This window comes from Neofelis nebulosa, chromosome 17 (genome assembly GCF_028018385.1).
Source record: "Neofelis nebulosa isolate mNeoNeb1 chromosome 17, mNeoNeb1.pri, whole genome shotgun sequence".
Classification (NCBI taxonomy): domain Eukaryota; kingdom Metazoa; phylum Chordata; class Mammalia; order Carnivora; family Felidae; genus Neofelis; species Neofelis nebulosa.
Window position 1 is genome coordinate 34,428,018 of NC_080798.1, and position 27,227 is coordinate 34,455,244.

The 27,227-nt window shown below is 54.5% G+C and overlaps 1 protein-coding gene across 13 annotated transcripts in view; it reads left to right on the plus strand.

Moving 5' to 3' along the window:
• Positions 1-7,816: 7,816 nt before the first annotated feature.
• Positions 7,817-27,227, plus strand: part of CPNE2 (copine 2) — a 47,003-nt gene continuing 27,592 nt past the window's right edge. For 4 of the 13 annotated variants that reach the window (XM_058709214.1, XM_058709213.1, XM_058709212.1 and 1 more), the window contains exons 1-3: positions 7,817-8,044; positions 23,390-23,604; positions 26,395-26,574. In XM_058709214.1, the coding sequence (XP_058565197.1) occupies positions 23,425-23,604; positions 26,395-26,574 (360 nt within the window). In that variant the 5' untranslated portion in view covers positions 7,817-8,044; positions 23,390-23,424. Of the gene's footprint in view, positions 8,045-8,370; positions 8,389-23,389; positions 23,605-26,394; positions 26,575-27,227 lie in introns of those variants that run through there. The other 9 variants (XR_009256206.1, XR_009256205.1, XR_009256207.1 and 6 more) reach the window with 7 other exon arrangements.

Sequence of the window (27,227 nt, forward strand, 5' to 3'; positions counted from 1 at the left end):
TCTACCCTGAGTCTGATGTATCCTGGTAACTCACCAAGGTCAGAAGTGGTTCACCCCCTGCCCCAGGGACTGGAGAGCAGGACAGACGACAGAGAGATGAACTGAGAGGAGCACTGGCCTGGGAGTCAGGAGACATGGGCTCAACTCCAGACTCTGTCTCCATATGGTCACGGGCTCATGGGCAAGTTGCCTTCTCTCTCCTGACTCAGCTGTACTATGCGGGTATTATAGAAGCTCGAAGTGTTAGAAACATTCTTTGTTGGACCTGCATTATATTTAAACTCTTTTCAGAATCAATTGTCAGTATTTAAAATTGGGAACTTGTACATGAAAATCTAGATTTTCAGCTTTTGTTAGGTGTTGGTCCCACATTCTCACTCAAGAGTAATCCGGGGAGTCATATGACCATGCCCTTTGGATATGACACACACCTCCCAGTTTGCCACAGTCCCCACCACTCTCTGATGTATCACCCCTCCCTTTTGCTGCTTGCCTGGCCGTCCTTGTGAGAGCCTAGAATCTCCTGGCCTAGAGGGGTCCACTGGTGGGTGGAACATTAAAAACATGGCTTTGGAAGTCAGATGGGCATGGAATGGACTGTGACTTGACTCCTTGCTGCTGGTCTTTGAAGACAAGAACTATTTCTGGACAAAGGTTAGTAACCACCCCCGCCCCCCAACACCCAGGAAGGACCTTTGGAGGCATCCAGGAAGCATGGTATATATACAAAATCCCTAATAGGCAGTGGGTAATGGTTTATCGCCATTTCCCTTCTCCTTTTAGGTTTGAATATATACGAGGTGAAGAGATGCTTGAAATGACAGGAGAACGGCACCCACTCTCTGTCACCTGCCTGTGGGCTGAACAAATTGATCACAGGGCGCCTTCCCCCAGAGCTGCACCCCATTGTGAAAAAGCAGCCAGACAGGGTGCAGTTACAGCTTAGCACCACTAGAGGGCAGGTTGGCCCACTGGTGATTCCTGAGATTACTTCCTATTGGACCCAGAATGAAGTTAAGAGGTGATGCTAGGGGCCTGTCCCACCTGGCCTAGGATCCTGGGATACTCTGCCTACTAGCGGTTCACCTGGGTGGCTCAGCCCTGACCTTTGCCGCTCTCCATGTTGTCTCCGGTCCCCCGCCAAGCACGAGGAGAAAGTCCTCCGGCCAAGTGCCAAGCACCCACACCCCACACGAGGACACTCTTATCGGGCTAGAGTCAGGGCACACCTGGCACCGAATGGGGCCATGATCCTGGTCATGGGGGAGGGGATGGGCAGGCAGAGGTTCTAACAAGTTTACCCAGAAAACTGGAACCCCAAATGCTATCTCTCCTCCCTGGGAAATGATGCCAAGTTGACTCTGGATCCTTCATACCAAGCGGGGGAGGGGTGCTTGTACTGTCCTCTCTCTGTGCCCAAAACTGGAGTATGAGTCCCTCAAAGCCTGAAGGTGACTTTCCCAGGAAGTAATGGCTGAGGAAGGAACAGGGCACCAACCAGAAGCTCCAGGCCAGATGAAATGCACACCAGGAGAGCCCGGAGCTCAGGGATGCTCTTCATTTGCTGCTTATTCGTTTTACATTTTCCTTCTTCTCTCCCTTTCAGCTCCGGCCAAGTTCTAAACCCCAAGAAACTTTCAGCAGCTGCCCTGAGATAAACCGTATGTTGGGCACTGCAGAGCTGGCTGGGCCCGCTACGGGCGGTGTGCAGGCACCTCGTTCCTTTTATTAATCTTCCTCTGCAGCCACCTGCTTGCTGGAGGCCTGGACTGTTTTCTACCCAACACCGATGAGGTCCAGTCTCCCTGCCCCCTTCCTCCAAAAAGTAAGCTGTTTAAATACACGCATGAAACAAATTCAATTCAAAGAAAAGTGAGGCTGTGGCCAAGTGAGCAGGGTAATGAACATGGAGCTCGCTCCCGATTTCTGTACGTGAATTTTCTCCCCAAGAATGTGAGCCGGCTGGTAAGTACTCTCGTCTGTCCGCAAGGCTGGGAGAAGCTCATTTTGCTACTTTGTCACTTGGCCTCTGTCCTATGGTTTTACAGATTGAACATCCACCTTTCTGATGGGCGTCACAGAATCTCCCTTCCTATCCCTACAGGCCTCAAATCCTCCCCAGTTGCCCCTTCCATCCTGGCCCCAAACACACACGTCTGAAATCCACTGTCCAGGCCACTACTTCTTGAACTATAAAATCACAGTTACAGAAACTGTAATGTGCATCGAATCATCTGGAGATCTTGTTAACAAGCAGATTCTGGTTCAGCAGGTGTTGGGCAGGGCCTAGGATGCTGCATTTCTAAGAGCCCCCACGTGATGTCTATACTGCTGGACCACACTCAGCTTTGCAAGGCTATCAGCCAGTGAGTGGGTCTCAACCCTGTCTGTGCATTAGAATCACTTGGGGAACTTTTTTTAAATGCCTTTTTAAAAATTTATTTATTTGTTTTGAGAGAAAGAAAGCATAAGCAGGGGAGGGGCAGAGAGAGAGAGAGAGAGAGAGAGAGAGAGAGAGAAAATCCCCAGCAGGCTCCCCACTGTCAGCGTGGAGCCCGATACAGGGCTCGAACCCATGAACTACAAGATCATGGCCTCAGCCAAAACCAAGAGTCAGAGCCTCAACCGATTGGGCCCCCAGTCTCCCCTAAAATGCCTTTTTAAAAAAACAGAGTATAGTATTTAGGGGCAGCTGGGTGACTCAGTCAGTTGAACATCCAACTCTTGGTTTCAGCTCAGACCATGATCTCATGGTTCATGGGTTCGAGCCCCTGATCCGGCTCCGTGCTCCAAGCAGTGTGGAGCCTGCTTGGGATTCTCTCCCTTTCTACCTCTCTCTCTCTCTCTCTCTCTCTCTCTCTCAAAATAAATAAATACACCTTAAAACACACACACACACACACACACACACACACACACACACACACACACTATTTAGAAAGGTCCCCAGACAATGCTAATGTGCAGTTGTGGGTGTGGAAGGCAAGACAAGACTTTGTACCTGGACCCCTTCTTTTGTCCCAAGGGCCCTCTCTTTCCAGATGAGGACACTGAGACCCAGAGATTTTTCCTGACTTGTCCAAAGGCACATAGCTAGTAAGTGGTAGCACCGGGAATCAAACCTACGTTTCATGACTTTTTCCCCCCTTTCCTGTTTCAGTGAGATACAACTGTGCCACAGCACTGTATGAGTGCGAACACGTAGGCTAAGGACTTGCATACATTGTGAAACGATCAACACAATAAGTTTATTTAACACCCAGGATCTCATATAGTTACCAAAGAAAACCGAGAAAGAAAAAAAATGGCTTTTTCCCTTGAGATGAAAGCTCCTAGGATCCACTCCCTTAACCACTTCCAAATTTTGTGACTCAGTTCCACAGGTGCAGCCCCAGTTTCCCCATCTGTACGGTGAAAGGATGAGCAAACTGAGACAAGGCACAAAGACCTACTTTCACAAGTGCTGCAAAGGTGACCTGATGGTTAACTCTCCCTCGGGGAGGGTTTTGAACCCTCTGTCACCTGCCTTGCCAGGTTATTGTCCTGTAGGGTTTCCACCATCCATGACGTCCTCTAGACCCAAAGCCGTAATCTCAGCAACAAGCTACCCTGTTTTACAAAGGAGAAAATGGAAGCCCAGAGAGGAACGAGACTTGCCAAGGTCACACAGGGAGTATTCAGTGGGGCTTCAATTCCAGTCGTGGAACAAGCAGGAAGTTGAGGTGGTCCTGGCTGGGGATTTAACTGGTCTGCAGGTCTGTGTGTTCCTCAGAGAGCACCCCCCGCCACGACCCCCACCCCAGTCTGGAGGGCTGTGCAGCCTACCTTGTGCTCCCAACCCCCTCCCATGGCCAAGGCCAGGCCAGAGGGTGGTGACCCCAGCCAGAGATGGACACGCCCAGAGCTGGACACACCCTCTGGACACATCCAGAGCTTCCTGGGAAAGACCTGACAGTGGCTGCTTTGGTAAAGCTCCTCCCAGGGCTGGTCTCAGGAAGTTCTGGGGACAGCTGGTCCTCTGGTCCGCCCTCCCGCCGCAGCCACCCTGATGAAGCACCCCACCCCTACCCCGTGTGTCTCCCAGCTTCCAGAGCTGGCGTCCTCCCTGACCCCCGGGCCTTGGAAACCATACCTTGTCGTTCATCCCACACAAACTCCAGCCCTGCCCTGGCTGCCCAGAAAGTGACCTTTCCCCTAAGGAGGAGGCCACCAAAAAAAGGAGCTTTCACTTGAGAACAATCCAACTGGGGTCCCCAGGTTGAGTTCCTAGGACAGAAGCATCGGTTTCCCCAGCTGCTCCTGTGGTTCCCCACCCCCACACAAATATTTCAGTGTAAGGTTGGGTCCGATGGAGGTGTCTGGGGCTGACTGAAAGGGCAGGGGAGCCCGGGGATCCTGACCGGAGAAGGGGGCATCCCTGCATTACAGTGACCACAGCCCTGGGACCTAAAAATAGCCAGAACAATGCACCAGCCCTGGTGTCTAAGCGTGCTTGGTACTGTGCTAGTCACAAAGGGTCTCACTGAATTCCCACAAGCATCCCCAGAAGCCAATACAAGTCTATCCTTACATTTTACAGAGGAGGAAACTGAGGCCCAGAGAACTGAGTGATCTCACCAGGCAATAACGCTGCCTGAAGCCTGGCACTGGAGTCAGCCATGAGATTCTCGAGGGGCTGTCTCCATCATGAATATATCTCCATATCAATTCCCTGTGGCAGACGGTATTTTCCAAAGATGGCCACCACAATTCCTCCCATCCCACATGCTCTCCCTACAATGTGACAGTGACAGTCCTCTCACTGAGAGGCGGGTCTATGGAGGGAGCTGGTAACTATGGCAGAAGTGACATGATGTGACTTGCAAGGCTAGGTTCTATAAAAGATAACAAGGCATCCACCTGGTTCCCCTGGGATGCTCACTCTTGGAACCCAGCTGCCATATTATGTGGAAGTTCAGGCCGCACGGAAGGGTCGTGGGTAGGTGTTCCGGCTGACAGTTCCAGCTGAGGTCCCAGCTGACAGCCGGCATCAATTGCTAGACATATGCCTTCTAGATAACTCCAGCCCCTGTCATGGTCTGACTGCAACTGTTTGAGAAATCCTACGCAAGAACCACTCCCGCTGAGCCCAGTGACTCCCAGAGCCATGAGAGACCATAAAGTTTGGGGTGATTTGGATGCAGCATAAATAACTGGGACCCCTTCCATCCTCTACCCCCTCACACATCCTGAGGCCAGCCAGGGCCCGGTACACAGGCAGTACCTTCACGTGTCTGTAATTCACAAACACACTGAAGTGTACAGGCAGCCCTGGTTATTCCGATCTGTTTGTCCCGACAGCCTGGACTGTGGAAGTAAACACCCGGACGGCAGGTGTTTTACATACTAGGCCAATTTGGGGAAATTGAGGCCTCCTGCTTGCGCACTGAGGTCTCTACCAGGGCAAGGAAAGACGTCCTCCAACATTTTGCTCTAACGGCCTTACATATTGTGTGGCTGAAGGACAGAGGGTAAGACACTTGGCCTTAATCAGTTGACCTCTGGCCTCTCCTCTTTTTAAAAAATGCTTATTTATTTTTGGCGGGGGCAGAGAGAGAGGGAGATAGAGGATTCGAAGCAGGCTCTGCACTAACAGCGGCAAGCCCGGTGCGGGGCCTGAACTCACGAACCCCATGGGATCATGGCCTGAGCCGAAGTCGGACGCTCAACCGACTAAGCCACCCAGGCACCCTGACCTCTGGCTTCTCCTAATCCCTGACTTTCTTTTAGACAGCTTTGTTGAGATATAACATTTACCCCTTTAAGGGTATACAAGTGAATGGTTTGAGTATACCTACAGTTGTTCAACCATCACTATAATTTCAGAGCATTTTTAATCACCGCCCCCAAGAAATCCCATAGTAATAACAATTACTCCCTAGTCTCCTCCCAGGCCTAGACAGCCACTAGGCTGCCTTCTGTCTCTGTGGATTTGTCTAGTGTGGACATTTCATATAAATGGAATCATACAATATGTGATCTTTAATGACTGGCTGCTTTCATTTACTATAATGTTTTCAAAGTCCGTTCATATTTACCTTTCTATGGCTGAATAATATTCCATTGTGTGGACAGGCCACATTTTGTTTATCCATTCATCCGTTAATGGGCATTTGAGTCATCTCCACTTTTTGGCTATTCTGAACCATGCTGCAATGAACCTTTGTGTATGAGTTTTTGCGTGGACATATGCTTTCATTTCCTTCGGGTAAATTCCTAGGAGTGGAATTGCTCTGATCCCTGGCCTTTGTATTCTGTCCATTAGGCCAGGGATCCAGTATCTTCTTCACCCTGGGTAGGCCCACATACCTCATCCTTCAGGGCTTCTAGAGGAAGCCTGATTTCCACACTGAGTTGGGTCTTCTATGCCACCCCACCTCCAACCTTTGCACTTTTCACACAATAATACGATTGCAACTTCAGGGGAGGGACTCTGCTTGGGTTCACCATTGTCTGTCCCAGTGCCTGTCTCTCCTGTGGCTCTGGGGCAAGGAGAGGAAAGGGAATCTGGGGGCCAGATCAATCAGGAAAGGCTTCCTGGGGGAGGTGGGGCTGGAGCTTGGTCTAAGAATGCCTATAGATTGGTTTGCCCCACAGCTGGGCTGAGGGCTTTGAGGACTTTGGTGGAGGAAAGATGAGGAGAGCTGGGAGAAAAGAAGGATGGATGGGGGTGGGGGTGGGGGTGGGGGGACAGGCAGGCAGAGAACAAAGCTCAGAGCCCTGGTGTTTTTCGGTGGATGCCCCTCTAAGGCTGCAAAGTGCCTGTGACTCAGACTGGAGGGAGGTTCACAGGCTCTAGCTCGAGTCTCCTAGTTAACCCTCTCCTACCCGGAATGGAAAACCCACAACCCAAGCGCAATGCGTTAACTCTCAGTCGCCCAGTCCTTGAGCTGTAGGGCCAAGGGCTTTGGATGTGGCCGTGAGATCTCCCACAATCTGGTTAAATGAGGCTCAGCTGTCTGAGACACTGAATGGGAGGGGGGGGGTGCACATAAATACCGTTGAGTGACCTGCAGCAGGAGCTCCCGGCGACAGATGCATTTCTTAAGAATCGGTGCTTCTTCTAGGGAAAAGATGGCCTTCGCAGAAAGGGGGGAGTCGGTGCCAGGGCCTCAAGCCCCCTCTTAATTATCCTCCCGCTAACTAGCCCCAGGCACTGTTCAAACTCTTTATCTTATCCTTTCTGAGAAATATGTGTCATCTTCCCAGTGCCTGGCGACAAGAAAATGCCGAGCTCTTTTACTGGGGGGCGGGGGAGACGACACTGCGGTCCTAGTGCTGCTCAGTACGGCCCAGAACCTAGCCCTGTGGTGTGTCCCCCGAGGGCGCAGCGCGGGGCCCTCGGGGTCGAGGCCGCAGGCGGCGAACTGGGGCCCCGAAGGCCCGGGCTGAGCCCACCCCTCGGTTCCCGCGTCCGCGGCCCTGAGCGCACGGTGCTCGGAACTCGGAGGTGTCCGCGACTCCGGCAGCACCGGCCCGGGAGGGTGCGAACCAGAGGCGTTCCGATCCGCGGAGTCCCAGCCTGGAACGTTCGGACCCTCGGATTCCGGCCTCGAGCGTTCGGACCCTCGGATTCCGGCCTCGAGCGTTCGGACCCTCGGGTTCCGGCCCCCGCGGCGCCGAGAGCCCGGAGCGCCAGGGCGCGCCAGCCGCGGGATCCGAGCCGCGGACGGCGGGCGGGACAGCTCCCCCGCTCCGCCCGTGGGGAGCGCTCGCCCCTCCAGGAAGCGCCCGCCTCGCCTCCCCACCCCCGCCCCCTCTCGGCCGGAGGGAGGAGCCCGAGCCGCCGCCGCCGCCGCCCGCCCGCCCGGGAGGAGCACTGGACCCCAGGCGGCTGGGAGCGCACGCGAGCTGGCCAGGGCCGCGCGGGCAGCGCCCTGAGCCCGTCCCGCGCCCGCGGGCCCCGCCAAGCAGAGGAGCGCCCCGGGATGCCCCGGCGGCCCGGAGCGCGGGCAGCGGCAGCGGCGACCACGCCGTGAGGGCGGCGGCGCCCGCGGGACCCGTGGTGAGTGGGGCCCGGGCGGGCCAGGGGCGGGCGGGGCGCCCTGGCGCGAACGCTAAGTTCGGCCTTTCGGCTCGGCTTCTGGAGCCGGTGGCGGGTTGGAAGGAGGCTGGGTTCCGCCTCGGGGGCCGTGACACCCCAAGCCCCCGCCACCCGCGCGCACCCAGCCTCTGGCCTTTGGGTGACTCAGCTGCGACCCGGCCACGCGGGGGCGCTCCGGCTGCGCCCGGACCACCGTGGGGGAAAGAGGAAAGGGTGCTGGAGGAGGGTGGTGCCCCTCGGTGTCCGAGCCCAGCTGTGTAGGGACTCTCCTACCTCCTCCCTGGAGCCTGGGAGCGTCCGGAAAGGTAGAGTCCCCGCTGCCGAAGTCCCAGCTGCCGAAGACTTGAGGTCGGGCTGGTCCCTGGCCCCTGGCCACCCCCCGCCCCCCAGCGCCGCAACCTGCTCTCAACCTCCATATCCCCCACCCACCCCGCCCCCGCCCCAGCGTACTGCCGGAGAGCCAGCTCCCAGCCCAGGAAGAGGCTACGAAGGGAGGGCGTGGAGCTGGGCAGCTTCCCAGAAGTCGAAGTGTGTTTGCAAACTAGTTTTTTCGCAAAAGCTGTCTGGCACCTGTGTGGTTAAGGGGGGTGGGTGGGGGGACATGGGAGAGAGAGCAAGACTCCTTCCTTTCCGTTTCTCGCAGCCCTGTTTTTCTGAGAATAGAGGTGTCTTACTCCCCTCTTCCCATCCCATCCCATCCCAGCCCCGACCTCTGCCCCCCTCCTTGGACAAGGCCTTTGGGAAGGGGCTCCTTCAAAGGGGACTGTGATTTGCCCAAGAGCACAAGTGGAACTGGAACCCAGGGCTCTGGTAGCCAGTTGAGGGTTCATCCTGATGTCTGTGATTCTCCCAGCCCTGTTGCGTATTTTGGGAAGTGACACCCTCAAGGGATCTGGGAGAATGTGAGCTGCCCTTTGTTTTGTGTGCCCTTAGTTTTTGCTTGCCTAGGAGTGTGGGCTGTCATCCATGGATGGAGGGCTTTTTCTGTTCCTTGGCGCACCCACAGCTTCAGTAATTGGTGTGGACGTGGGAACCCCTTTGTACCCTTCAGCGGTTGCAACCTGTCTGTGGCCAGCTTGGGGAGACCTGGGGCTGAATGCCCACCCGGTGGCGGGCTGGGGGCCCTTCCTCTTCTCTGACCTGGTGCTTATCTGTAAAATGGGCTAATTGTCAAGGACCTGTGTGCCTGGAGGCTGGGTGCAAACATGAAGACATAAAGGAGTGGTTTTATTACAATCCCTCTGGCACAGGGCCCAGTGAGCACTGCTTTGGCCCCAGGCACGCGGTCACTCAGGCAGGTTTCTCCATGGAAAGAACCAGGGGCTGGGAATGTGGACACTTGGGTTCTCCTTGCCCTCTGCCACTTCCTGTCTGTGTGCCTTGTCATTCACTGGGCTTGGGGCTTTTTCCATCTGTAAAATGAAGCAAACTATGACACATTCCCGTTTCTAGGGCTGCTGGGAGGCTGGAACCAGGGGACAGGGGTTCTGCAAAGTGGGGTGCACTTCATGAATGGCAAGTGTGGTGTTTCAAGGGACCCCTCCCCTCCCAGGGGCCATGAAAATGAAAAACTCAGGTACATAAGAGGGCTGGGAGTAGAGCCTCTGTTTCTATACCTGTAAAGTAGTGAGAACAATACGCTGTATAGCTTTGTGATCTTTTAGGGTGGTTGTGTATTTATTTAAAGGTAGTTGTGAGGATTAAATTAGGTGACAAAGGGCTCACATGCCAGCATTTTGACTGGTCTGGTGGTAAGCACTCAGTGACTGGTAACTGTGAGCATCGTTATTCCTGGGAATATCCATAATCCCGGTGAGGGCAGCTGCATTTAGGATTCCTTCTGGGATTTGCTCAGGCCAGCCTGCTCCTCCTTCTCCCACCTCCTCCCTGGAGAGAGGAGCCTCAGAAGCCAAATGTCAGACTTCTGGACTGTTCAAGGTGCAGGGTCCTGAGTAGGAAGGTTCTCCCAAAGAGAACATCATGAGGGATGCTGGATGCAAAAGGGTTGCCCCCCTGTGCACCTTGGGCTAGCCCACAGGGCTCTGAGGAGTGACAGAAAAGCTCCTGTCAGAGCAGGAAGCATTGGGGGCAGGAAACATCCCCTACTGAGAAGCCCCCAGCCCAGAGCCAGGGCCCCGTCTGCCTGCTGCTGAAGTCTCCTTCCCTCTGTCCCCCTCTAACCCTTACAGGAGCTGCTGAATCGGGACCAATCATTTCAAGAACCCAGCCCCCTCTCCCTTGGAGAATTGGCCTCAGAAAGGGAACAGGATTCCCTCCCCTCCTGCTCAGCCCTCTGCAGGATACAGGATGGGCTCCTTGGGAGCCAGGAGGCTGGGTCACCCTAGGATCTTGGCAGCCAACAACAGGAGAAGGGGACAGTCATGTCCCACCCCCACTGTCCAGAGGGAGAATATGGGGTCCTAAGGGGGGTCATGGCTTCCTGAGGTCCTGCACTGCCTCAGAACTGCGTGGGGGTCTAAGGCGCCTTCTCCTTGTCAGCCCAGTGCCCTCTCCCCTCATTGAGCCACCCGGCCTCTGCTCCCATGGTGGGGTCAAGTGGACTGTGCTCTTCAGTGTCCTGGAGAGTTTCTCTCCTAGCTCTGTCCTCACCTTCTTCCTTTGGGGTCTGAGATGAGGCTAATTAGCTGCTACTTGCTCACTCACTATGTATCACCTTGCTTAATTTTTCTCGGGCGTTAGCCACCTTCTACACTCATCTTATTTATTCATTTGTGTATCACCTTATTATCTGCCCCCCTTCCCAAAGAGTGTCAGCGCCACGAACAGGCGAGGATAGCGTCCATCTTGTCCAGGGCCCTTTCCCTGCACTTAGAGAAGATAAATGACTGGGGCTGCCCCGCACTGTAGCCTCCTGTTAAAGGACTCTGTGATGCTGGCTGATGGAGCCCCGAGGAGTCATAAGCTTGCCCTCTCGGGTCTCTGGAGGGAGCCCTGCTCTCCCTGCTAAGTGCTGGGAGACCGGCACAGGGCAGTGGCCTTGCTGATGGAGGAGGGAAATGTACGAGTCTGGAGAAGGTGGGATTTGCCTGGCACTGAAGGACCCGGGGCTGGAGGAGACTGAGGTGGCAGCTGCTGCCATGGGCTGCCCACTCAGGGGGCTGAGGTGTACTGGGGAGAGTCCCCATTCCCCGTGTGACCTGGGCCACGTCTCTTAACCCCTCTGACCTCCACTTCGTTGTCTAGGAAGTGGGACTCTTAGACCACGAGCTGCCCCCACTGCTCTCTTCATGGGGTTCTTTAGGCAGCTTTGAAAGGGCTTGTAAACTGAAGAGGGCAGTGTATGGAGTCATTCCTCTTCCACCTGTGGCTTTGGGTCCCACCTTCCAGTCATTGTGTGGCCACCTGTCGTCACTCAACAAATGTTTACTGAGCAGCTCCTCTGGGCCTGGGGCTGTGCTGAAGCTGGGAGCGCGGCTAGGGAGCTCAGAGTGGAATGGGCGGGGGGACAGAGAGAGGCCAGCAAATGACAAGGAGACAGAAAGACTTCAGGTAGTGGAAAATGCCCCAAAGAGAATAAAGCAAGGTAGAGTGAATGATGGGGGAGTGCAGTGTGTGAGGCTCAGGGAGGCCTCTAGAGCAGGAGGTGGTGACATTCAAGCTGGCATGCTAATCCAGGGCCTTAGTCTCTGGTTCATGGCTGTATCCCAGCCGCGCCTGGTGCCCAGCAGGTGCTCAGTGGATATTTTTGAATGAAAGAGGGAGGCGTGCCCCAGACCGAGGAAACAGCACATGCAAAAGCCTTGCGTTGGGAACATGCTTCGTGTGTTCCAAGAGCCCATTCTCCTTATGACCCAGCTCTCTTTCTCCTTTCGGTGGCTCTTGTCGGGAGCTGGGGGCATCTGGTTTGCCGACTGTATCCCTGCTCTCCCCTCCCCATGATGCAGGAGAGAGCATGCTCAGCTCCCAGCAGAAGACGCCATTCAACCTCTCCCTCCTTTGGGCCCCAGCAATCTTTCCAAGTCACCCCGCGGCCCCTCAGGAAGGGGTGCACTTTGCAGCGTGCACATAGGGAGCCCAGCTGCCTGATGTCACGCTCTGATTTGCCATGGACCAGCTGGATGACCTTGGGCAGTGTATTCGTTTCCTAGCGCTGCTATAACAAAGAACCCAAAACCGGACGGCTCAAAATCACAGAAGTATATTCTGTTTCGGAGGCCAGAAGTCCAAATTCAAGGTGTGGGCAGGGCCATGTTCCTCTAAAGGCTCTAGGGGAGGTGTGTTTCCTTGCCTCTTCAGGCTTCTGGGGACATCACACTGATCTCTGTCTCCTTCCCTCAGCGTCTTCATACGGTCCCTCTCATAAGGACACCAGTCGCGTTGGATTAACAGCCAGTCCTACCCCTGTATGACCTCATCTTAACTAGTCACATCTGCAGCTCCTGTATTTCCAGATAAGATCACATTCTGAGGAATTAGGAGGGTAGGATTTCAACTTAGCTTTGGGGGGAACATAATTCAACCTCTAACCTCTACATAACCTCTTTGTGCCTCGGTTCTCCGATCAGTAAAATGGGATGCCAGTAAGAGGGCACATGTCCTGGGATTGCAGGGAGGCCTAAACAGAATGCTGTCAACCTCGGGGCAGGGCCAGGCACGCCCAGTGCATGCTACTGTTTACTTCTCCTCAGGGAGGACTTCCTGGGAGCTGGGACCCAGAGCTGAAGAACAGATGGCAGTGTCCTTGACCAGGAGGACTTGCTGAGAAGGGCCTGGGCCTGAAGTAGCACCTGCTGTCTGGCTCACAGACACCCCTCCGCGCTGTCTGGCTGAGGAGGGGCAGGGGGCACCCCTTCAGTGTGGCAGGGTGTGGGCTGGGCAGCATAAAAGCTACTGGAACTGTAAGACACCGTTAACAAAGAGTAGGGAGAGCCCCACATGCGGAGGGGTGAGCAGAGGTCTAACCCCCATGCGGGAACCCACGAGGGGATTCGGTACTGGGTGAGCCCCGATGACTTTCAGGGCCCATCAGTCCAGAGATTTTGGGTGGGAGCTTGGGGCTGAGGCTCAGAGCAGCCCAGGAAAGACTGAGGGGTATTTAGAGACTCCTCAAGGCTGGAAGGAGCCCAGGCTCTTCACAGGCAGGGAAACTGAGGCACAGAGAGGGGAAGGAACTTGGAAGAATTCCAAAAACACACTTTTTGGGCACCCCTGTCTCTAGTCTCCCCGTGGTAGTTCCCAGGTAGGCATGGGCACCACAGGGCAAGGCCGAGGGCGGCTTCCGTCCCTCAGGCTGCCGCACAGCCCCCTACAAATGAAGCCAGGTTGGAATGACTTTGGCTGGTGTTCACTGTCACCATGCCCTCCACCCTCCATTAGCTTGGTCCACCCTCCGAGCTTGGCCAGACCCACTCCCGAGTTCCCGAAGTACTTTCTGTATCCCAGAGTATATCTACACCCGTCCTCTGTCGCGCCTCCTGGGAGGTGGGAGGGCAGGCCATCACCTGCTCCACTTTGCTGATGAAGGAGCTGAGGCCTAGGAGGGAGGAGGTGGCAGAAGCAGGCCTTGACTCCTGACTCCCAGAGGGGTGGGGGGTGGGCTGGAGGCCACCGTGCAGCCTGCGGCAGCAGCCCCTCGAGGGATAGGCTGGGGAGACACGGGGCCAAGCCCTTTGGACCAAGATTGAGCTGAACCAGGGGCCTCGGGGTCCCAAGGGAGGCCCCCTTCCCCAGGGGCCAGAGCTTAGTGATTAGGTGGGGGCTGCAGAGAATAGCCTCCCCTGGGTGTGGTCTGATGGAAGCTGGGGACCCCAGGGGTGTCAGACCCCTGCTGCAGCTTCCACGCTGTGCTGTCTGCATCTATATTTATCCCCATAATGGCCCGGCTGCCTGTTGGGAGTGCGGTGTCTTCTGAGTATAGCAGCCGGGAGCCTAGCTAAGGTAGAGAGGCGATTTGTGGATTTGTGTCGAGATGCCCCCTTCACCTCGCACCTCGGAGCCAGCCCCGCCCACTCTGGGGGCTGTCCCTGGCAGGGGTTTGCAGGAAGGGCCCAGGGGTATGAGCAGCTTGGGGCTGGACCGCCCCCCGCCCCCCACCGCCCAACTCAGAGAACTGGGGCTGTGGGATGTTGGGGTTGGTGTATGCCTGGGAAGGTGGGACCAGATAAACCAAAAGCCTTTCGGCTCAGGGATTCAGGGGACTGGTGATTCTGAAATCCCAGACTTCACCAGCCCTGGAATTCTGAGAATCTGTAGTCCCCCTTCACCTTTTCGCTCTTCCTCACTTTCAACAAAGGACGGTGACATCTCCTAAGCCAGTACTTACAATATGGTGACAATGTCAGTGCCCACCCCCCCAGACCAGGGGCTCAGGAGGGGCTTCGTAGAGGAGTCCTCGAATCTTATCACATTATAAAACATACAAAATAGAGCAGACATCCCACACGTACAACTCCGTGACTGTCCACACACCAGAGCATTTGTCAGCAGCAGCCGGTCAAGGAAGAGAAATGTGACCATCACCGAAGCCCCCTGGTGCCCCCTTCGGGTCACAAGCACCCCTCCCTCCTGACTTCCAGCAGCACAGATCCGTTTGGCCTGCATTTAACTTCGTATAAATGAAATCAGACAGGACCATGCGCTCCTTTATGTCTGCTCTTCTCCATTCAGCGTGTTCGTGAGACCCGTCCGGATCATTGGCACCCTCGTTCTGCCCTCGTGCCCCCAGCAGTATAGTCTACTGCGTGGGTGTTCACATTTCTTTATCCCTTCTCCTGATGAGGGGAGTTCAGGGTGCATCCAGTCTGGAACTACCGTAAATAGTGCTGCCGTGAAAGTCAGTGCGGGGCGGGGCGGGGCGGAGGGGGGGGCCGGGGGGGGGGTCCTTTGGTGAACACAGGTGCATGTTTCTGTGGGGCATTGCTGGCTCATCACAGGGGCTCCGTCGCGTAGCTTAGGTAGACCCTGCCAAACGTCCCTCCAAGGCGGTCGTCCCGGGCACACACCCTTTGGCAGCATGAGAGTTCCAGGTGCTCCACGCCCCAGTCACCACTTGGTATTGTCAGCCTTTTTCCTTTTGGCCATCCTGGGAGGGGCGGTGGGGCGGTGGGAGGGGGCACAGCAGTATCACTTGCTTTTGGTTTTGCTGAGCTGGAAGAATGAAAAAGCAAAGTAAACAAGGGGGAAGGGCGCTCCAGGCCCTCTGTGTGGTGGACACCACAGCTGGAGCCGGAAGTGGGAGGGGCTCTGTCGGGGCGGGGGAGGGGCTTGGATGTCGTCCAGAGAACGGCCCAGAGCCACGGAGAGGTCTTCCTCATTGTGAGCCAGCACTTACAGTGTGTTAGGCCTTTTTTACTTTCTGTTTGATGGATAAGAAAACTAAGATTCGGAAGGACCGAGCTTATCCAGAGTCATCTTAGCAGAGGCTCTGGATTGTAGATCCTTCCAAGCCTCATTTTGCTCATCTGGAGAATGGGGGTGATCCTAACCTCTTGCTTAAGGATGCTGTGAAGCCGTAGAAGTTTAAGCCCATAAGGTATTGGGCACAGGGTCTGGGGCGGACATTATTATTACTCTCATTTTATTATTATCTCTCCATCAGCACAGCCACACTCACCTCCTCTCTTCCCTTCCAGCTGACAGGGTGGGAGCAGGCCCACCCATCTCCTACATCTAGGAAGGGCTGGCCCAGAACTCCAGCCCCAGCACCCTGTTTTTCTTCCCCATGGCAGGTCTCCCAGAGGCTGAAGTTTGTAGTGATGGTTAATTTTATGTGTCAACTTGACTAGGCTCTGGTGACCAGTTGTTTGGTTAAAACACCAGTCTGATGTTGCTGTCTAGGTATTGTTTTAGATCTGATTAACATTTAAATCAGTGGACTTTTATTAAAGCAGATTACCCTCCATTATGTGGGTGGGTCTCGTCCAATCAATTGAAGGTCTTTTATAAGAGTAAAGAAGAAGTTTCTCCAAGAAGAAGGAATTCAGCCCCAAGACTCCAACATAGAGGGGCACACAGCTGGCACCTGGCTCAACTCTTTGTTTTTTTTAAAATTGTTTTAATGTTTATTTTTGAGAGAGAGAGATAGAGTGTGAGTGGGAGAGGGGCAGAGAGAGAGGGAGACACGGAATCCGAAGCAAGTTGCAGGCTCTGAGCTGTCAGCACAGAGCCCGACGTGGGGCTTGAACCCACGAACTGTGAGATCATGACCTGAGCCGAAGTCGGATGCTTACCCAGCTGAGCCACCCAGGTGCCCCAGCATGCAACTCTTGATCTTGGGGTTCTGAGTTTGAGCCCCATGTTGGGGGTAAGTCATTTTTTAAAAAAATACTGAAACATAGAAATCTTGCCTAGTTTCTAGTCTGCCTGTCCTGTCCTGTCCTGTGGATCTTGAACTCAAGACTGCCACATCACCTCTGACCTGAATTCCCAGCTTTCCGTCTTGTCCTACAGATTTAGAATTTGCCAGCCCCCACAGTTGCATGAGCCAATTCTTTAAAAGAAATCCCTTTCTATATATATAGATATCCCATTTGTTCTGTTTTCTTTGGGGAAGCCTAATACAGCTACCATCTGTCTTTCTGGATCTTCTCATCTAGGAAATGGGGCGAAGGAGCAACTTAGATCTAGACATATTTGAGACATGATCTGACCCCAGAAGTTCAACCAGTGCAGCCATTGGGGCCAGTGGGGACCAGGCATCTGGTTAGCCAAGGGTTCCAGCTCACAGTGTCACCCTCTAGATCAAACATCGCAAACTCAGAGATCTGCAGAGACCTGGCCTGCAGACTCCGTGTGTGAGGCTGACAGTCCTTGTATGAGGACCAGATACTGCCGAGCGTGGGCTAAGCAGAGCCACCCCTGACACATGGTCAGCCATTGGGTGGCCATATTGCAACCTCTGATCTAGGAGCTCAGGCTCAGATAGGTGGCCTCAGCATCACCTGGGAGCTTGTTAGAAATGCAGATATTATGGAGCGCCTGAGTGGCTTAGTCAGTTAAGCGTCTGACTTCACGGTTCGTGAGTTCGAGCCCCGTGTTGGTCTCTGTGCCGACAGCTCAGAGCCCGGAGCCTGCTTTGAATTCTCTCTCTCTGCCCCTCCCGACTCACCCTCTGTCTCTCTGTCTTTGCCTCTGTCTCTCTCTCTCTAAGATGAATACACATTAAAAAACAAAAAAATAATAATCATAATAAAACAAGAAATGCAGACATGGAGGTCTCTCCCCAGACCTGCTGAATCAGAATCTGCATTTTAGCAAGATGCCCACCTGGCAACCCCCCTGGTGTCTGTGTGTACTTTAGCCCACCGCAGAATCATCAGGAGTGCTGTTAAAACACAGGTTGCTAAGTGCCACTCTAGGGATTCTGACTGAGCAGGTCTGGTGAGGCCCAGGATGCTGCATTTCTTTATATGTGTGTGTGTGTGTGTGTGTGTGTGTGTGTGTGTGTGTGTGTATGTGTATCAATTTTTTAATGTTTTATTTATTTTTGAGAGAGAGATAGACAGAGTGGAAGCAGCAGAAGGGCAGAGAGAGAGGAAGACACAGAATCCGAAGCAGGCTCCAGGCTCTGCATTGTCAGCACAGAGCCTGACGTGGGGTTTGAACTCACAAACCCCGAGATCATGACCTGAGCCAAAGTCAAACACTCAACCAATTGAGCCACTCAGGCACCCCCAGGATGCTGCATTTCTACCAAGCTCCCAGGAGATGCTGAAGTGGCCCATCTGGGAAAAATACGGGGAGCCATGAGAGCCTAGGGCCATCGCCTCTGGAACCTTTGTGGTCAGTGATTAAATCCCACTGAGTGGGGTTTGCTGCATGGATAAGGACCCAGAGGCCCTGAAGGATGCACCGTATGGGGTCTGAATCCGTTATCCACTCCCTGGCCCCCCACCCACCACCTTGCTCTCCACTGGTATCCCAGCACTGTGTCTTCCAGTTAAGGGGAACCTAGGGCCGTATTTCTCAACCAGTTTGAACTCTTTGTCCCCTTTACATAATCCGCAAACTTCACGTATCTCCTGGGGTTTTGATCTGCCCTGCGTCCCCCAGCCATCAAGAATTGCTGATAATACCACAAGCTGCAAACTGTCATTCTAAGTGCTTTACTGCACTTATTCCTTGCAATACCCCCCGGGAGCACTCTCACCGTCTGCCATTTTGTAGAGGGGGAAACTGAGACCAGAGACGTTACGTAACTTGCTCAGGGTCACACAGCAGATAAATGGCAGAGCCAGGGATTGAAAGTCAGGCATTCTGAGTCCAGCATCTGTGCTCTTAACTGTTGGGGGTACTGATCAGAGGACTGAGCCCCTGTCCTTGTTACTACCACTAACAAGACTTTGTAGAGCATTTTTGTTGCACAGTTGGCACCAAAAACAGAATTTCTTTTCCATCTTCTAAATATCAAGTTGAAGATGCGTTTTCATGCAGCACGTGATCCCCCCACCAGAAGTCCTGATAGGCCGTCCCATTGTTACACTTGCCCCGTCGTCCCCACCACTTGAGACTCTGGGGTGGGGGCTGCTGCCTCCCTGAGCACCTCGGTCAGCCCTTCCCTTCCCTTCTATCCCCTCTTTTCCCCAGCTGGCTCTCCAGGTCTCCAGCTCAGCTGTCTGCCTCCCCCACCCCTACTGCCCATCTCCCTGTGCCTGCCTCTCGGTGTCTCCTTGTCCCTGCCCATCTCTGAGTTGGGAACCCTTCTGGCCTCACCATCTCCTCCCTGCAGTGAGTGAGGCGCACAGCCCAGCCCCTGGGTCCTGAACCACTGGAGCCAATAGTGGGTGAAAGGATAGAGTCAGGCAAGGTGGCCTTCGACCTCAGCATCATCCTTCCCTATTTTAGAAAAACCACTGCCCCTTCTTGGGCCTCAGTTTCCACTCTTGCGAAGTGGGATATGAGGCCCTCTCCTGCTGGCCTCTTAGAGTAATCTTGAGGCTCCAGGGTTTGAGTAATGGCTTTGTGATATTCGTGATGTATGTCAGGGAGACGTGGTTGTGATTTCTCTGGGGCTGGAGATTAAAGAGCCTGTCTGGTGGGTTCTCTCCCTCCCTTATTCATTGGCAAGCATTTATTCAGCACTCGGTATGTGCAGAGGCCGCCCTAGGTGCTAGAGAAGTGGGAATGATCCCTCCCTCGTGGAGGTTATGTTCTAGGGGGCCAGACAGACAATACACAGGCAAATAGACAAGTAAAGTGACTGCACATTACAATGATCTGTGAAGGGAACAGTGTGGTTGTGATTGTGTTGAGACAGAAATTGCATTAGCTCAAGTGACCAGGGAAGGCCTCTGACAACTAAGACCCATCCTGTGAAGAAAAGCACATCTGGCAGAGGGAATAGCAAATGCAAAGGCCCTGAGGTAGAAGAGAGTTTGATCTGTTTGCAGAGCAGGAGGAAGCCCGTGTTGCTGGGACAGACAGGGGGAGGGGGAGGGTGGCATGAGATGGGGTCAGGTCAAGCAGGGCCCTATAAACCTGGAGAGAATTTGGGTTTGGTGTGGCCTGGAAGGCGAAGCCACTGGAAGATTTTTAGGTAGAACTGTGGTAGCCTCTGATTTGCATGTGTAAAGACTCACTCTGGCTCCTCGTTGCTCCGGGAGATCTGTCAGGGACCAGTGCATGGCTGGGCTTGAGATGATGGCGGTCTGGCTGGGCCAAGGCAGCGGAAGGGGGGGAGGGAGTGATAAGGACATCGCTCGCTGCATCTTGAGGTGGAATCTACACAGCAGGGGGATATGGGTAGTGGCGGGGGGCGGGGGGAAGGAAAGAGAGAGGTCAAGGATGATGGGTTCCTAGGTTTCTGGCTAAGACCATAATGTTCTAGATCTATGGTTCAGCGCCAGCGTCTCCAAATCCTGTCCTGTCCTCCCCGAAGGGCAAGATGTGTTAGCTGGGGCCACTAGAGCCTGTGGGGACCAAGGCCTCTGTGTCTTGTTCATTTGTTACTCTTCATCGCAGGGCACTCAGGGAACGTTTGTGAAATGACTGAATGGGAATCCCCAAGCCCTGCCTTCTCTTTGCCTCAGCCGACCCATCCATAAAAGCAGCTACTAGTTTTGTATTATCCCCGGCTTCCAGCTCCTTCCCTGGGGATCCGGTCGCCCTAGAAGGCCCGTGCCCATCTGGGCCAAGAATCGGGACCATCTGCGAGCAGGCCCTGCCTGGCTCCCCATGCCCCCTGTGCAGCCCGTAACCTCAAATGACCTGTGGGGCGGGTGCTGCATCAGGGAGGTTTCCATTTCGCCCAGATGCGAGTGGCAGGCCCAGCCCTCCCTTAATGACACCTTGCCCGCCTGCCCTCTTGCTGGAGTAGGAGGGGAGGGGGCCTGGCCCAGCATAAGCTGTGATTTCTTTTTCCGTTGCGTCAGGCCTCAGGGTCCGGCCCGCCTGCCCGCTGCCGGGCTGGCACAGAGGGGCCCACTCTGACCCTCGCCTGCCCCAACTCCGGACATCATGTGCTCCCCATTTCGGGGATCCAGAAGCTTCCAGCCAGAGGGTGAGTTGGGGACGGGGGAACCTAGCCCTGGCTGGGGGAGACGTGCCCCTGCCCTGCCCACCCCTTGCTCGCTCTAGCCAGGGCCTGCCAGCTAGACCAGGTGGAGTCACGGTGGAGTCCGAGGAGCTCGGCCCAGCCTGACCCTCCCCTGTGACCTGGCCCTCCCTGCCATGCCCTCCACCAGGCCAGAGCCGGTGTGGGGCAGGAGGACAGCGAAGGGACACTGGAGTGACGACAGTGGCTCGGACTGGGGGAGGGCAGGGGAGAAGCGGCCCCACGGTGTTCATAGGCCTACGTGCCTTTGCCTGTGTTGGTCTGGGGCGTGCGTACATGTGCGTGTGTGTGACCACACACGTGTGTACATGCACAGAAAGTGTGTCAGCCTTGGCGTGCGTCCTGACACCCCTCAGGAGGAAAATAGATGCCTCTGACTTGGCAGCAGGGGACAGGTGGCCCTTGTGGGGCCGTCCAGCGTGTCATGAAGGGGGCCCGTGAGGTGCAGAGGAGGCGGGTAAACTGGAACCCACCCCCTCAGTGATGACCCCAGAAGTGCAGACAGTGCGACTCCAGAGGAACTGGGGTTCCCTCTGCCTGGCCGACTCCCCTCTGTCCCCACCCAGGTCCTAGTTCCTTACCACGCTCAGCAGCACCCCTACCCCGGCCAGAAGCACGCAGATTGGCCTGGGGAGGCCAGAGACCCAGCTTATACCCTGCCTCTGTGGTTACCTGGCTGTGAGACCTTGGGCAGGTGACCTCTGTTCTCTGGGCCTCAGCTTCCTCATCTGTAAAATGGGGGTGACTCTTGTGACCCACCCCACCTCAGGGTGGCTGTGAGCACAAACAGGTGTTCTCCCAGCCGCACGGCAAGGTGTCCCTTTTGGACGTCCCTATCCCCTCCGCCCTCCTGACTGGGTCGAGGATTTGCTCACCCCGCCCCCACGTGGAAGGCCACCCAGCTGCACGCGGGGAGAGTGAATGCAGTTCTCCGGCCCCTCCAGTGGAAACTAATTTTTACACGACAAGAATAAATCCTGCAGGCAAATTGCAGTGCTGCCCTGACGCTCCGGGCTCGCGTGATTATGATGAGGTTGTCGGGACAGACGGTGGGAGGGAGAGGGCTGAGGACTGGCTTTGCCACTGTCCGGATCCTCCCAGGCATGCCCGGGGCTCGCTGTGTCTGCAGAGGGAGAGGGGCCTCTGGTGCCAGCCCCACATTGGCCTGGGCCTCCCGTAGACTGGGGCATCTGCCCAGCCAGAGGCTGGGGCTCAGGGAGCGGGCTATGGCTGGGGTCAGAGGGAGACAGGTGGGCGTGCTTTGGTTCCTCCTCCCTGGATGACAGCAGCCTCCTCGCCAGCCCCCCTGCTGCCTCTCCTAGCCTAACATCCCCTCCTCCCCACAGGGGCTGGAGCCAGCTTTTCCAAACACACATCAGGTCATGTCACCTCTCTGCTTAAAACCCTCTGAGACTTCCATCACTCAGAACAAAGCCCCAGTACCCCCAGGACCTGGCTGCTGTCCCCGAGCCGTCAGCCAGGCTGGGAGGGCTGAGACTGGGCAGCCTTTTTACTGCGGGATCCCAGTCCTGGCTTGGTTCTTGGGACCTAGTAGATGCTCAGTAAACACTCTAGAGTGGATGAATGAGCCTCGGGGTCCTTGTCTGGAAAACAGGGTGATATTAGTCCCTGACCCACAAGACTGAATGAGAATTAGAAACATTGTGCAGATCATGTGCCCAGCTTGTGGTCAACACTGTGAGTAAGTAAGTCGGGTTTGCGTCCCCCCCCGAGGGAACACCCTTCTCTTACCTCTCCCCCCTGGGTGAGTACAGGGCTGGTTACTCACTCAGCAGGGAGGGGCTGAAATATTAGTCAAGGCCTCATCCACATGGGGTCAGAGCTTGTGTTAACTACACACGAGCCAGTGGAAGAGACCTGACCACAGGAGTTCGGCAAGGCTGTATCTTGATGTCTCGTGGGTAGAAGTGGAAACTGAGGCACAGAGAGCCAGATGGCTTGTCCGCAGGGCCTTGTTATGGGCGGAACCCAAAGCTCCCCTCCACCCCCGAGATGGGTTTCTCTTCCCTTGCTCCAAATGAACACTTTGCGCTTGCTGGAAAACAGAACTGCTTAACGTAAGCAAATGCCAGTAATTAGCTGTGACAGTGGAAGGGTACATAAGGCCCTGGGCATGGAATCTGGGGAAGTCACGTACGAGCGGAAGAGTTCTATGTTGGGAATAATGACCAACTCAGGCAGAATCTGAGCCATGTGGAGGGTTTGTCCATTCACTGATTTAGACACTCGTTCCTCTTTTTTATTCAACAAGCATACACTAAGTGCCTCCTTGTGCCTCAGTCCCTGTGCATAGGCCCAGGATACAAGATGAACAAGACTGCAATGAACAAAGTCGAGTTTTGGATAAGTAATCAGAAGTGAGCTTCCTAGTGGCCAAAGCAATGAGGGAAACCTGAGCAATGATAAGCCCCACGGTAGCCACACGATTCCAAACTGTTAATTGCTCAGGAGAAGCCTAGGTTTTCCTGGCAAAATGAATATTTTAGGTGCCCACGTCCACTGTGATCTGTCGCTGATTTGGCAGGGGCACCTTGGACTTGTGTGTGTAACAATTGACCAGCACAGATAATACCTTCAAACTAAACATGCCTGCTAAGGACCCGTTTTTCTTCATTCTCCTTCGGTCAAGCTTTTGCTTGTGTTATCCCATGCACACACCTTTCCTTCCGTCTCTACCTGCATCTGGAAGGGTCAGGTTGGTGACACCGCCTCGGGGTAGGGTGGGAGAGCGGATGTCTGTGCCCTCTCTGACCCCCACCTCTCTCCCCGCCCAGACTGCCAGGAACTGCTGCCAGCACCGACAACCCCTATGGCCTACATCCCTGGTGGGGGCGCCCCAGCAGCGGGGGCGGCCCCCATGGGCTCCCAGTATTGTGTGTGCAAGGTGGAACTGTCAGTGAGTGGCCAGAACCTGCTGGACCGGGATGTCACCTCCAAGTCTGACCCCTTCTGTGTCCTCTTTACAGAGAATGATGGCAGGTGGATTGAGGTGAGGCCCCTCCATGTGTGCCCTGGCTGGGTGGAGGGTGGCTAGGTTGCCGGGGAGGGGTTCCCACTGGATCCTGGGACCTCCAGGTTAGATAGACCCTTGGAGGTCATTGGAGGGTGGGCCAGGGGTTACTTAGAAGATTGTTGCTTTTAAAATTGAATTTTAGGGGCACCTGGGTAGCTCAGTCAAGTGTCTGACTCTTGCTTTTGGCTCAGGTCCTGATCTCACAGTTCATGAGATTGAGTCTTGCATTAGGCTCTGTGCTGACAGTGCAGAGCCTGCTTGGGATTCTCTCTTTCTCCCTCCGTCTCTGTCCCTCTCCTGCTTGCATTCTCTCTTTCTCTCTCTCTCAAAATAAATAAACATTTTTAAAAATTGTACTCATATTATTATTTCAAATAATTGTATTTGTAAGTTATTATAATTCATAGATTTCGATTTATAATTATATTGTTTCATATCATAATATTTTATTAGGTTTACCTATGTATTTTGAGAGAGAGAGAGCATGCACGCAAGCAGAGGAGGGGCAGAGAGAGAGGGAGAGAGAAAATCCCAAGCTGACTCCATACTGTCTGCACAGAGCCCTATGTGGGGCTCAAACTCATGAACCAGGAGATCATGACTTGAACTAAAGTCTGACAATCAACCCACTGAGTCACCCAGGTGTACACCCCCCCCATATCATAATATTTTAAATTACTGTAATATATAGTTAAAATATATTTTAGGGTTTTACAAAATGCTTCCATTTTTAAAACAACCTTCCACATTTATTTTTTGTTAAGTTTATTTATTTATTTTGAGATAGAGAGTACACTTGTATGAGTGGGGTGGGGGGGGGGGGAGAGAGAGAGAGGGAGAGAGAGATCCCAAGCAGGCTCCACACTGTCAGTGCACAGCCCGACATGGGGCTCAAACTCAAGAACTATGCGATCATGACCTGAGCTGACATCAAGAGTCAGACACTTAACCGACTGAGCCACCCAGGCGCCCCCCCCCCCCCCGCCGTGTTTATTCCTAAATGAGCATATATTCAGTAAGAAGCAAACAGAGAAATGGGAAACTCAGTCTTTGGTCCCAGAGCTGGGCCAAGACCTAGGTCTGTCACTCCCTGCTGTGTGGCCTTGGGCAAGTGGCTGTCCCTCTCTGAGGCTGTCTCCTCATCCGTAAAATGAGGATATTTTCCCTCCCGCCTACCTTGCAGAGACCCAGACCTGGGGCTGTGGATGGTGCTCAGGACTTCTGAACTGGAAGACTTTGGCCTGTGGGCTGATGAGAGATGCAGCCTGAGGAAGGATATTGAGAAATGCAAACTGTTAGCACTTTCAAGTTTTAAAAGAGGCTTTGTTTTTATTTCAAAAGGGGTCTCTGTTCATTGTAGTAAATTTAGAAAATAATACAGCCCTAAAGAAAGTAATCAGCAAAGGTAGGAAACCTGTGTGTCAGAGAGAGAGAGAGAGAGAGAGAGAGAGAGAGAGAGACCCACTGTTAACCGTTTGGTGTCCGGCCTTTGAGATAGTTTTGTGCATGTAAAATTTCCAAAATACATATCTATTTTTAATAATTATCCAGCTGAGCCACAGCGGGCAGCCCAATGAACGTACTGTGGTTTACAAAGAGTTTCCACAGATGTTGGCTCCTTCTCATGATGCCAAGGAACTGGTGCTGAGATTGTTGACCCATTTCACAGAGGGAAAATGGGCCCAGAGTGGGTAGGGGCCCCTCTGTGTCACCCAGTGCGTTGGTGATACAGCCAGAAGCGGGAGGTGGAACATGAGGTCAGCCGAGGACTAAAGCCAGCATGTCTGGAGCACCCTGGTTCCCTCTGCCGGGTCTCTGGGACCTCCGCCTACCCCTCAGGGAATGGTGTAATCCCCACCGCACCACACCCCCACTCGTGGCATCCACCCCCCACCCCTGACAATCTGTCTCTCACCCAGGCTGGCCACCCTGGCTAAAAATAGCCCAGGGCCAAGACTTCTTCCATCCCTGCTCCAGCCCTCGGAAATGGACTGGGTGGGAGGAAAAATCAACATAGCCCAGGCCCCAAAATAGACTATCGCCCAGACTCCGTGGTTTGGGGCCTCAGTGTAGAGGCCAGGAGGCAGTGTTCTGGTCCCAGCCCCACCGCTGACCCACAGTACAAGGCCCTGTCTTTACCCAGGCCTTGGTTTCCACAGTGGGGTTGCGTTGGGGGGGGGGGGGGATTTGGTCTGTACAGTTCCCAGTTTGGACATTCCAGGAATCTGTACAACGTACCAACATCTGCCCCCACCTGCCCCTACGTACCCCTCCCTCTTTCTGTTCCCTCCCTCAGCTTCCATGTGAAATGTGGTTTGAAAAAAGGGTTCTTCCCAGATAAAAAGGCTGAAAAGCACTGATAGTCAAATCCCTTCGTTGCACAGAACTGGAAACAGAGGCTCTGAAGGCGAAAGGGACTTACTGTCTGCCACTTACCTAGGCAGAGACACGGCTCAAGCTCTTCCCCTGGCACCTGGTGTGGAGCCAGAGTCGAAGAGTTAAGACTGTCCGTGCTAGAGCCAGACCTGGGCTCAAATGTTGACACTGCCCGTCTGGCTGTTCAATCTTGGGTAAGTCCCTTAACCTCTCTGTGCATCAGTGTCCTCATCTGTGAGCCGGGAGTAATAACTACCTCAGCCACCCAGGTAACTGGCCACGAGGGCCTGCCAGAGTAGGTGTTTAGCAAGTTTGAATGACTTCGGGCAGCCCGAGAAGAGTTGAATCAGCTGCCTGACTCAGGCTCCTGCTTCCCCGCCCCTTTGCTAGTACGACAGGACAGAAACTGCCGTCAACAACCTCAATCCCGCGTTCTCCAAGAAGTTCGTCCTCGACTACCACTTTGAGGAGGTGCAGAAGCTCAAGTTCGCCCTGTTTGACCAGGATAAGTCCAGCACACAACTCGATGAGCATGATTTCCTGGGCCAGTTCTCCTGCAGCCTGGGCACGGTGAGCCGGGCCCCTCCCGGTGGACGAGGACAAGGGAGTCCTCACCTTGGGCATCACCCTGCTCCCAAGGACAGGGCAGTCCCTTGGAGAGGGCCTCTGCTGCCACCTGCTTTCCCTGGCCCCATTTTCCTGGCTGGCTTTCGAGCTAGCATCACAAATGCGGATAGGCGTGGGGGGCAGCAGGCACGAAAGGGGGTAAGCAGCCTGGTGGTTTGGGGCCAGGCTGAAGAGTTCCCAGTGGAAAACACTGAGCACAGTGCCTGCGAGCTGTTGCCACACAGGAATGGGGACCCCATGTGGCCAGAACTGCTGATTGTCAGAAGTGATCAGATGCGGTCTTGACTTCCTGGCTTAGGAGCACCTGACCAGCAACCACGGCACCCATGGGCATCCTTCTCCGTGGCTGGCTTACCGTGTAACCTCGGGCAACTTCCTTTCTCTCTCTGGGCCACACTTTCCCATCCAATTCAGTCCTTGGTGAAGTTATCGAGGCTGGAGATCGCAGGGTTAGGAGTTCCAGCCCTTTTTGCTGTGTGCCCTTGGGCAAGCCCCCACCCCCTTCTGGGCCTCAGTCTCCCCCCATTTCACTTGGGGCCTGCTGACGGCTGCTTAGTCTATGGTGATGATGGAGGAACAGTGCACATTAAAAATGG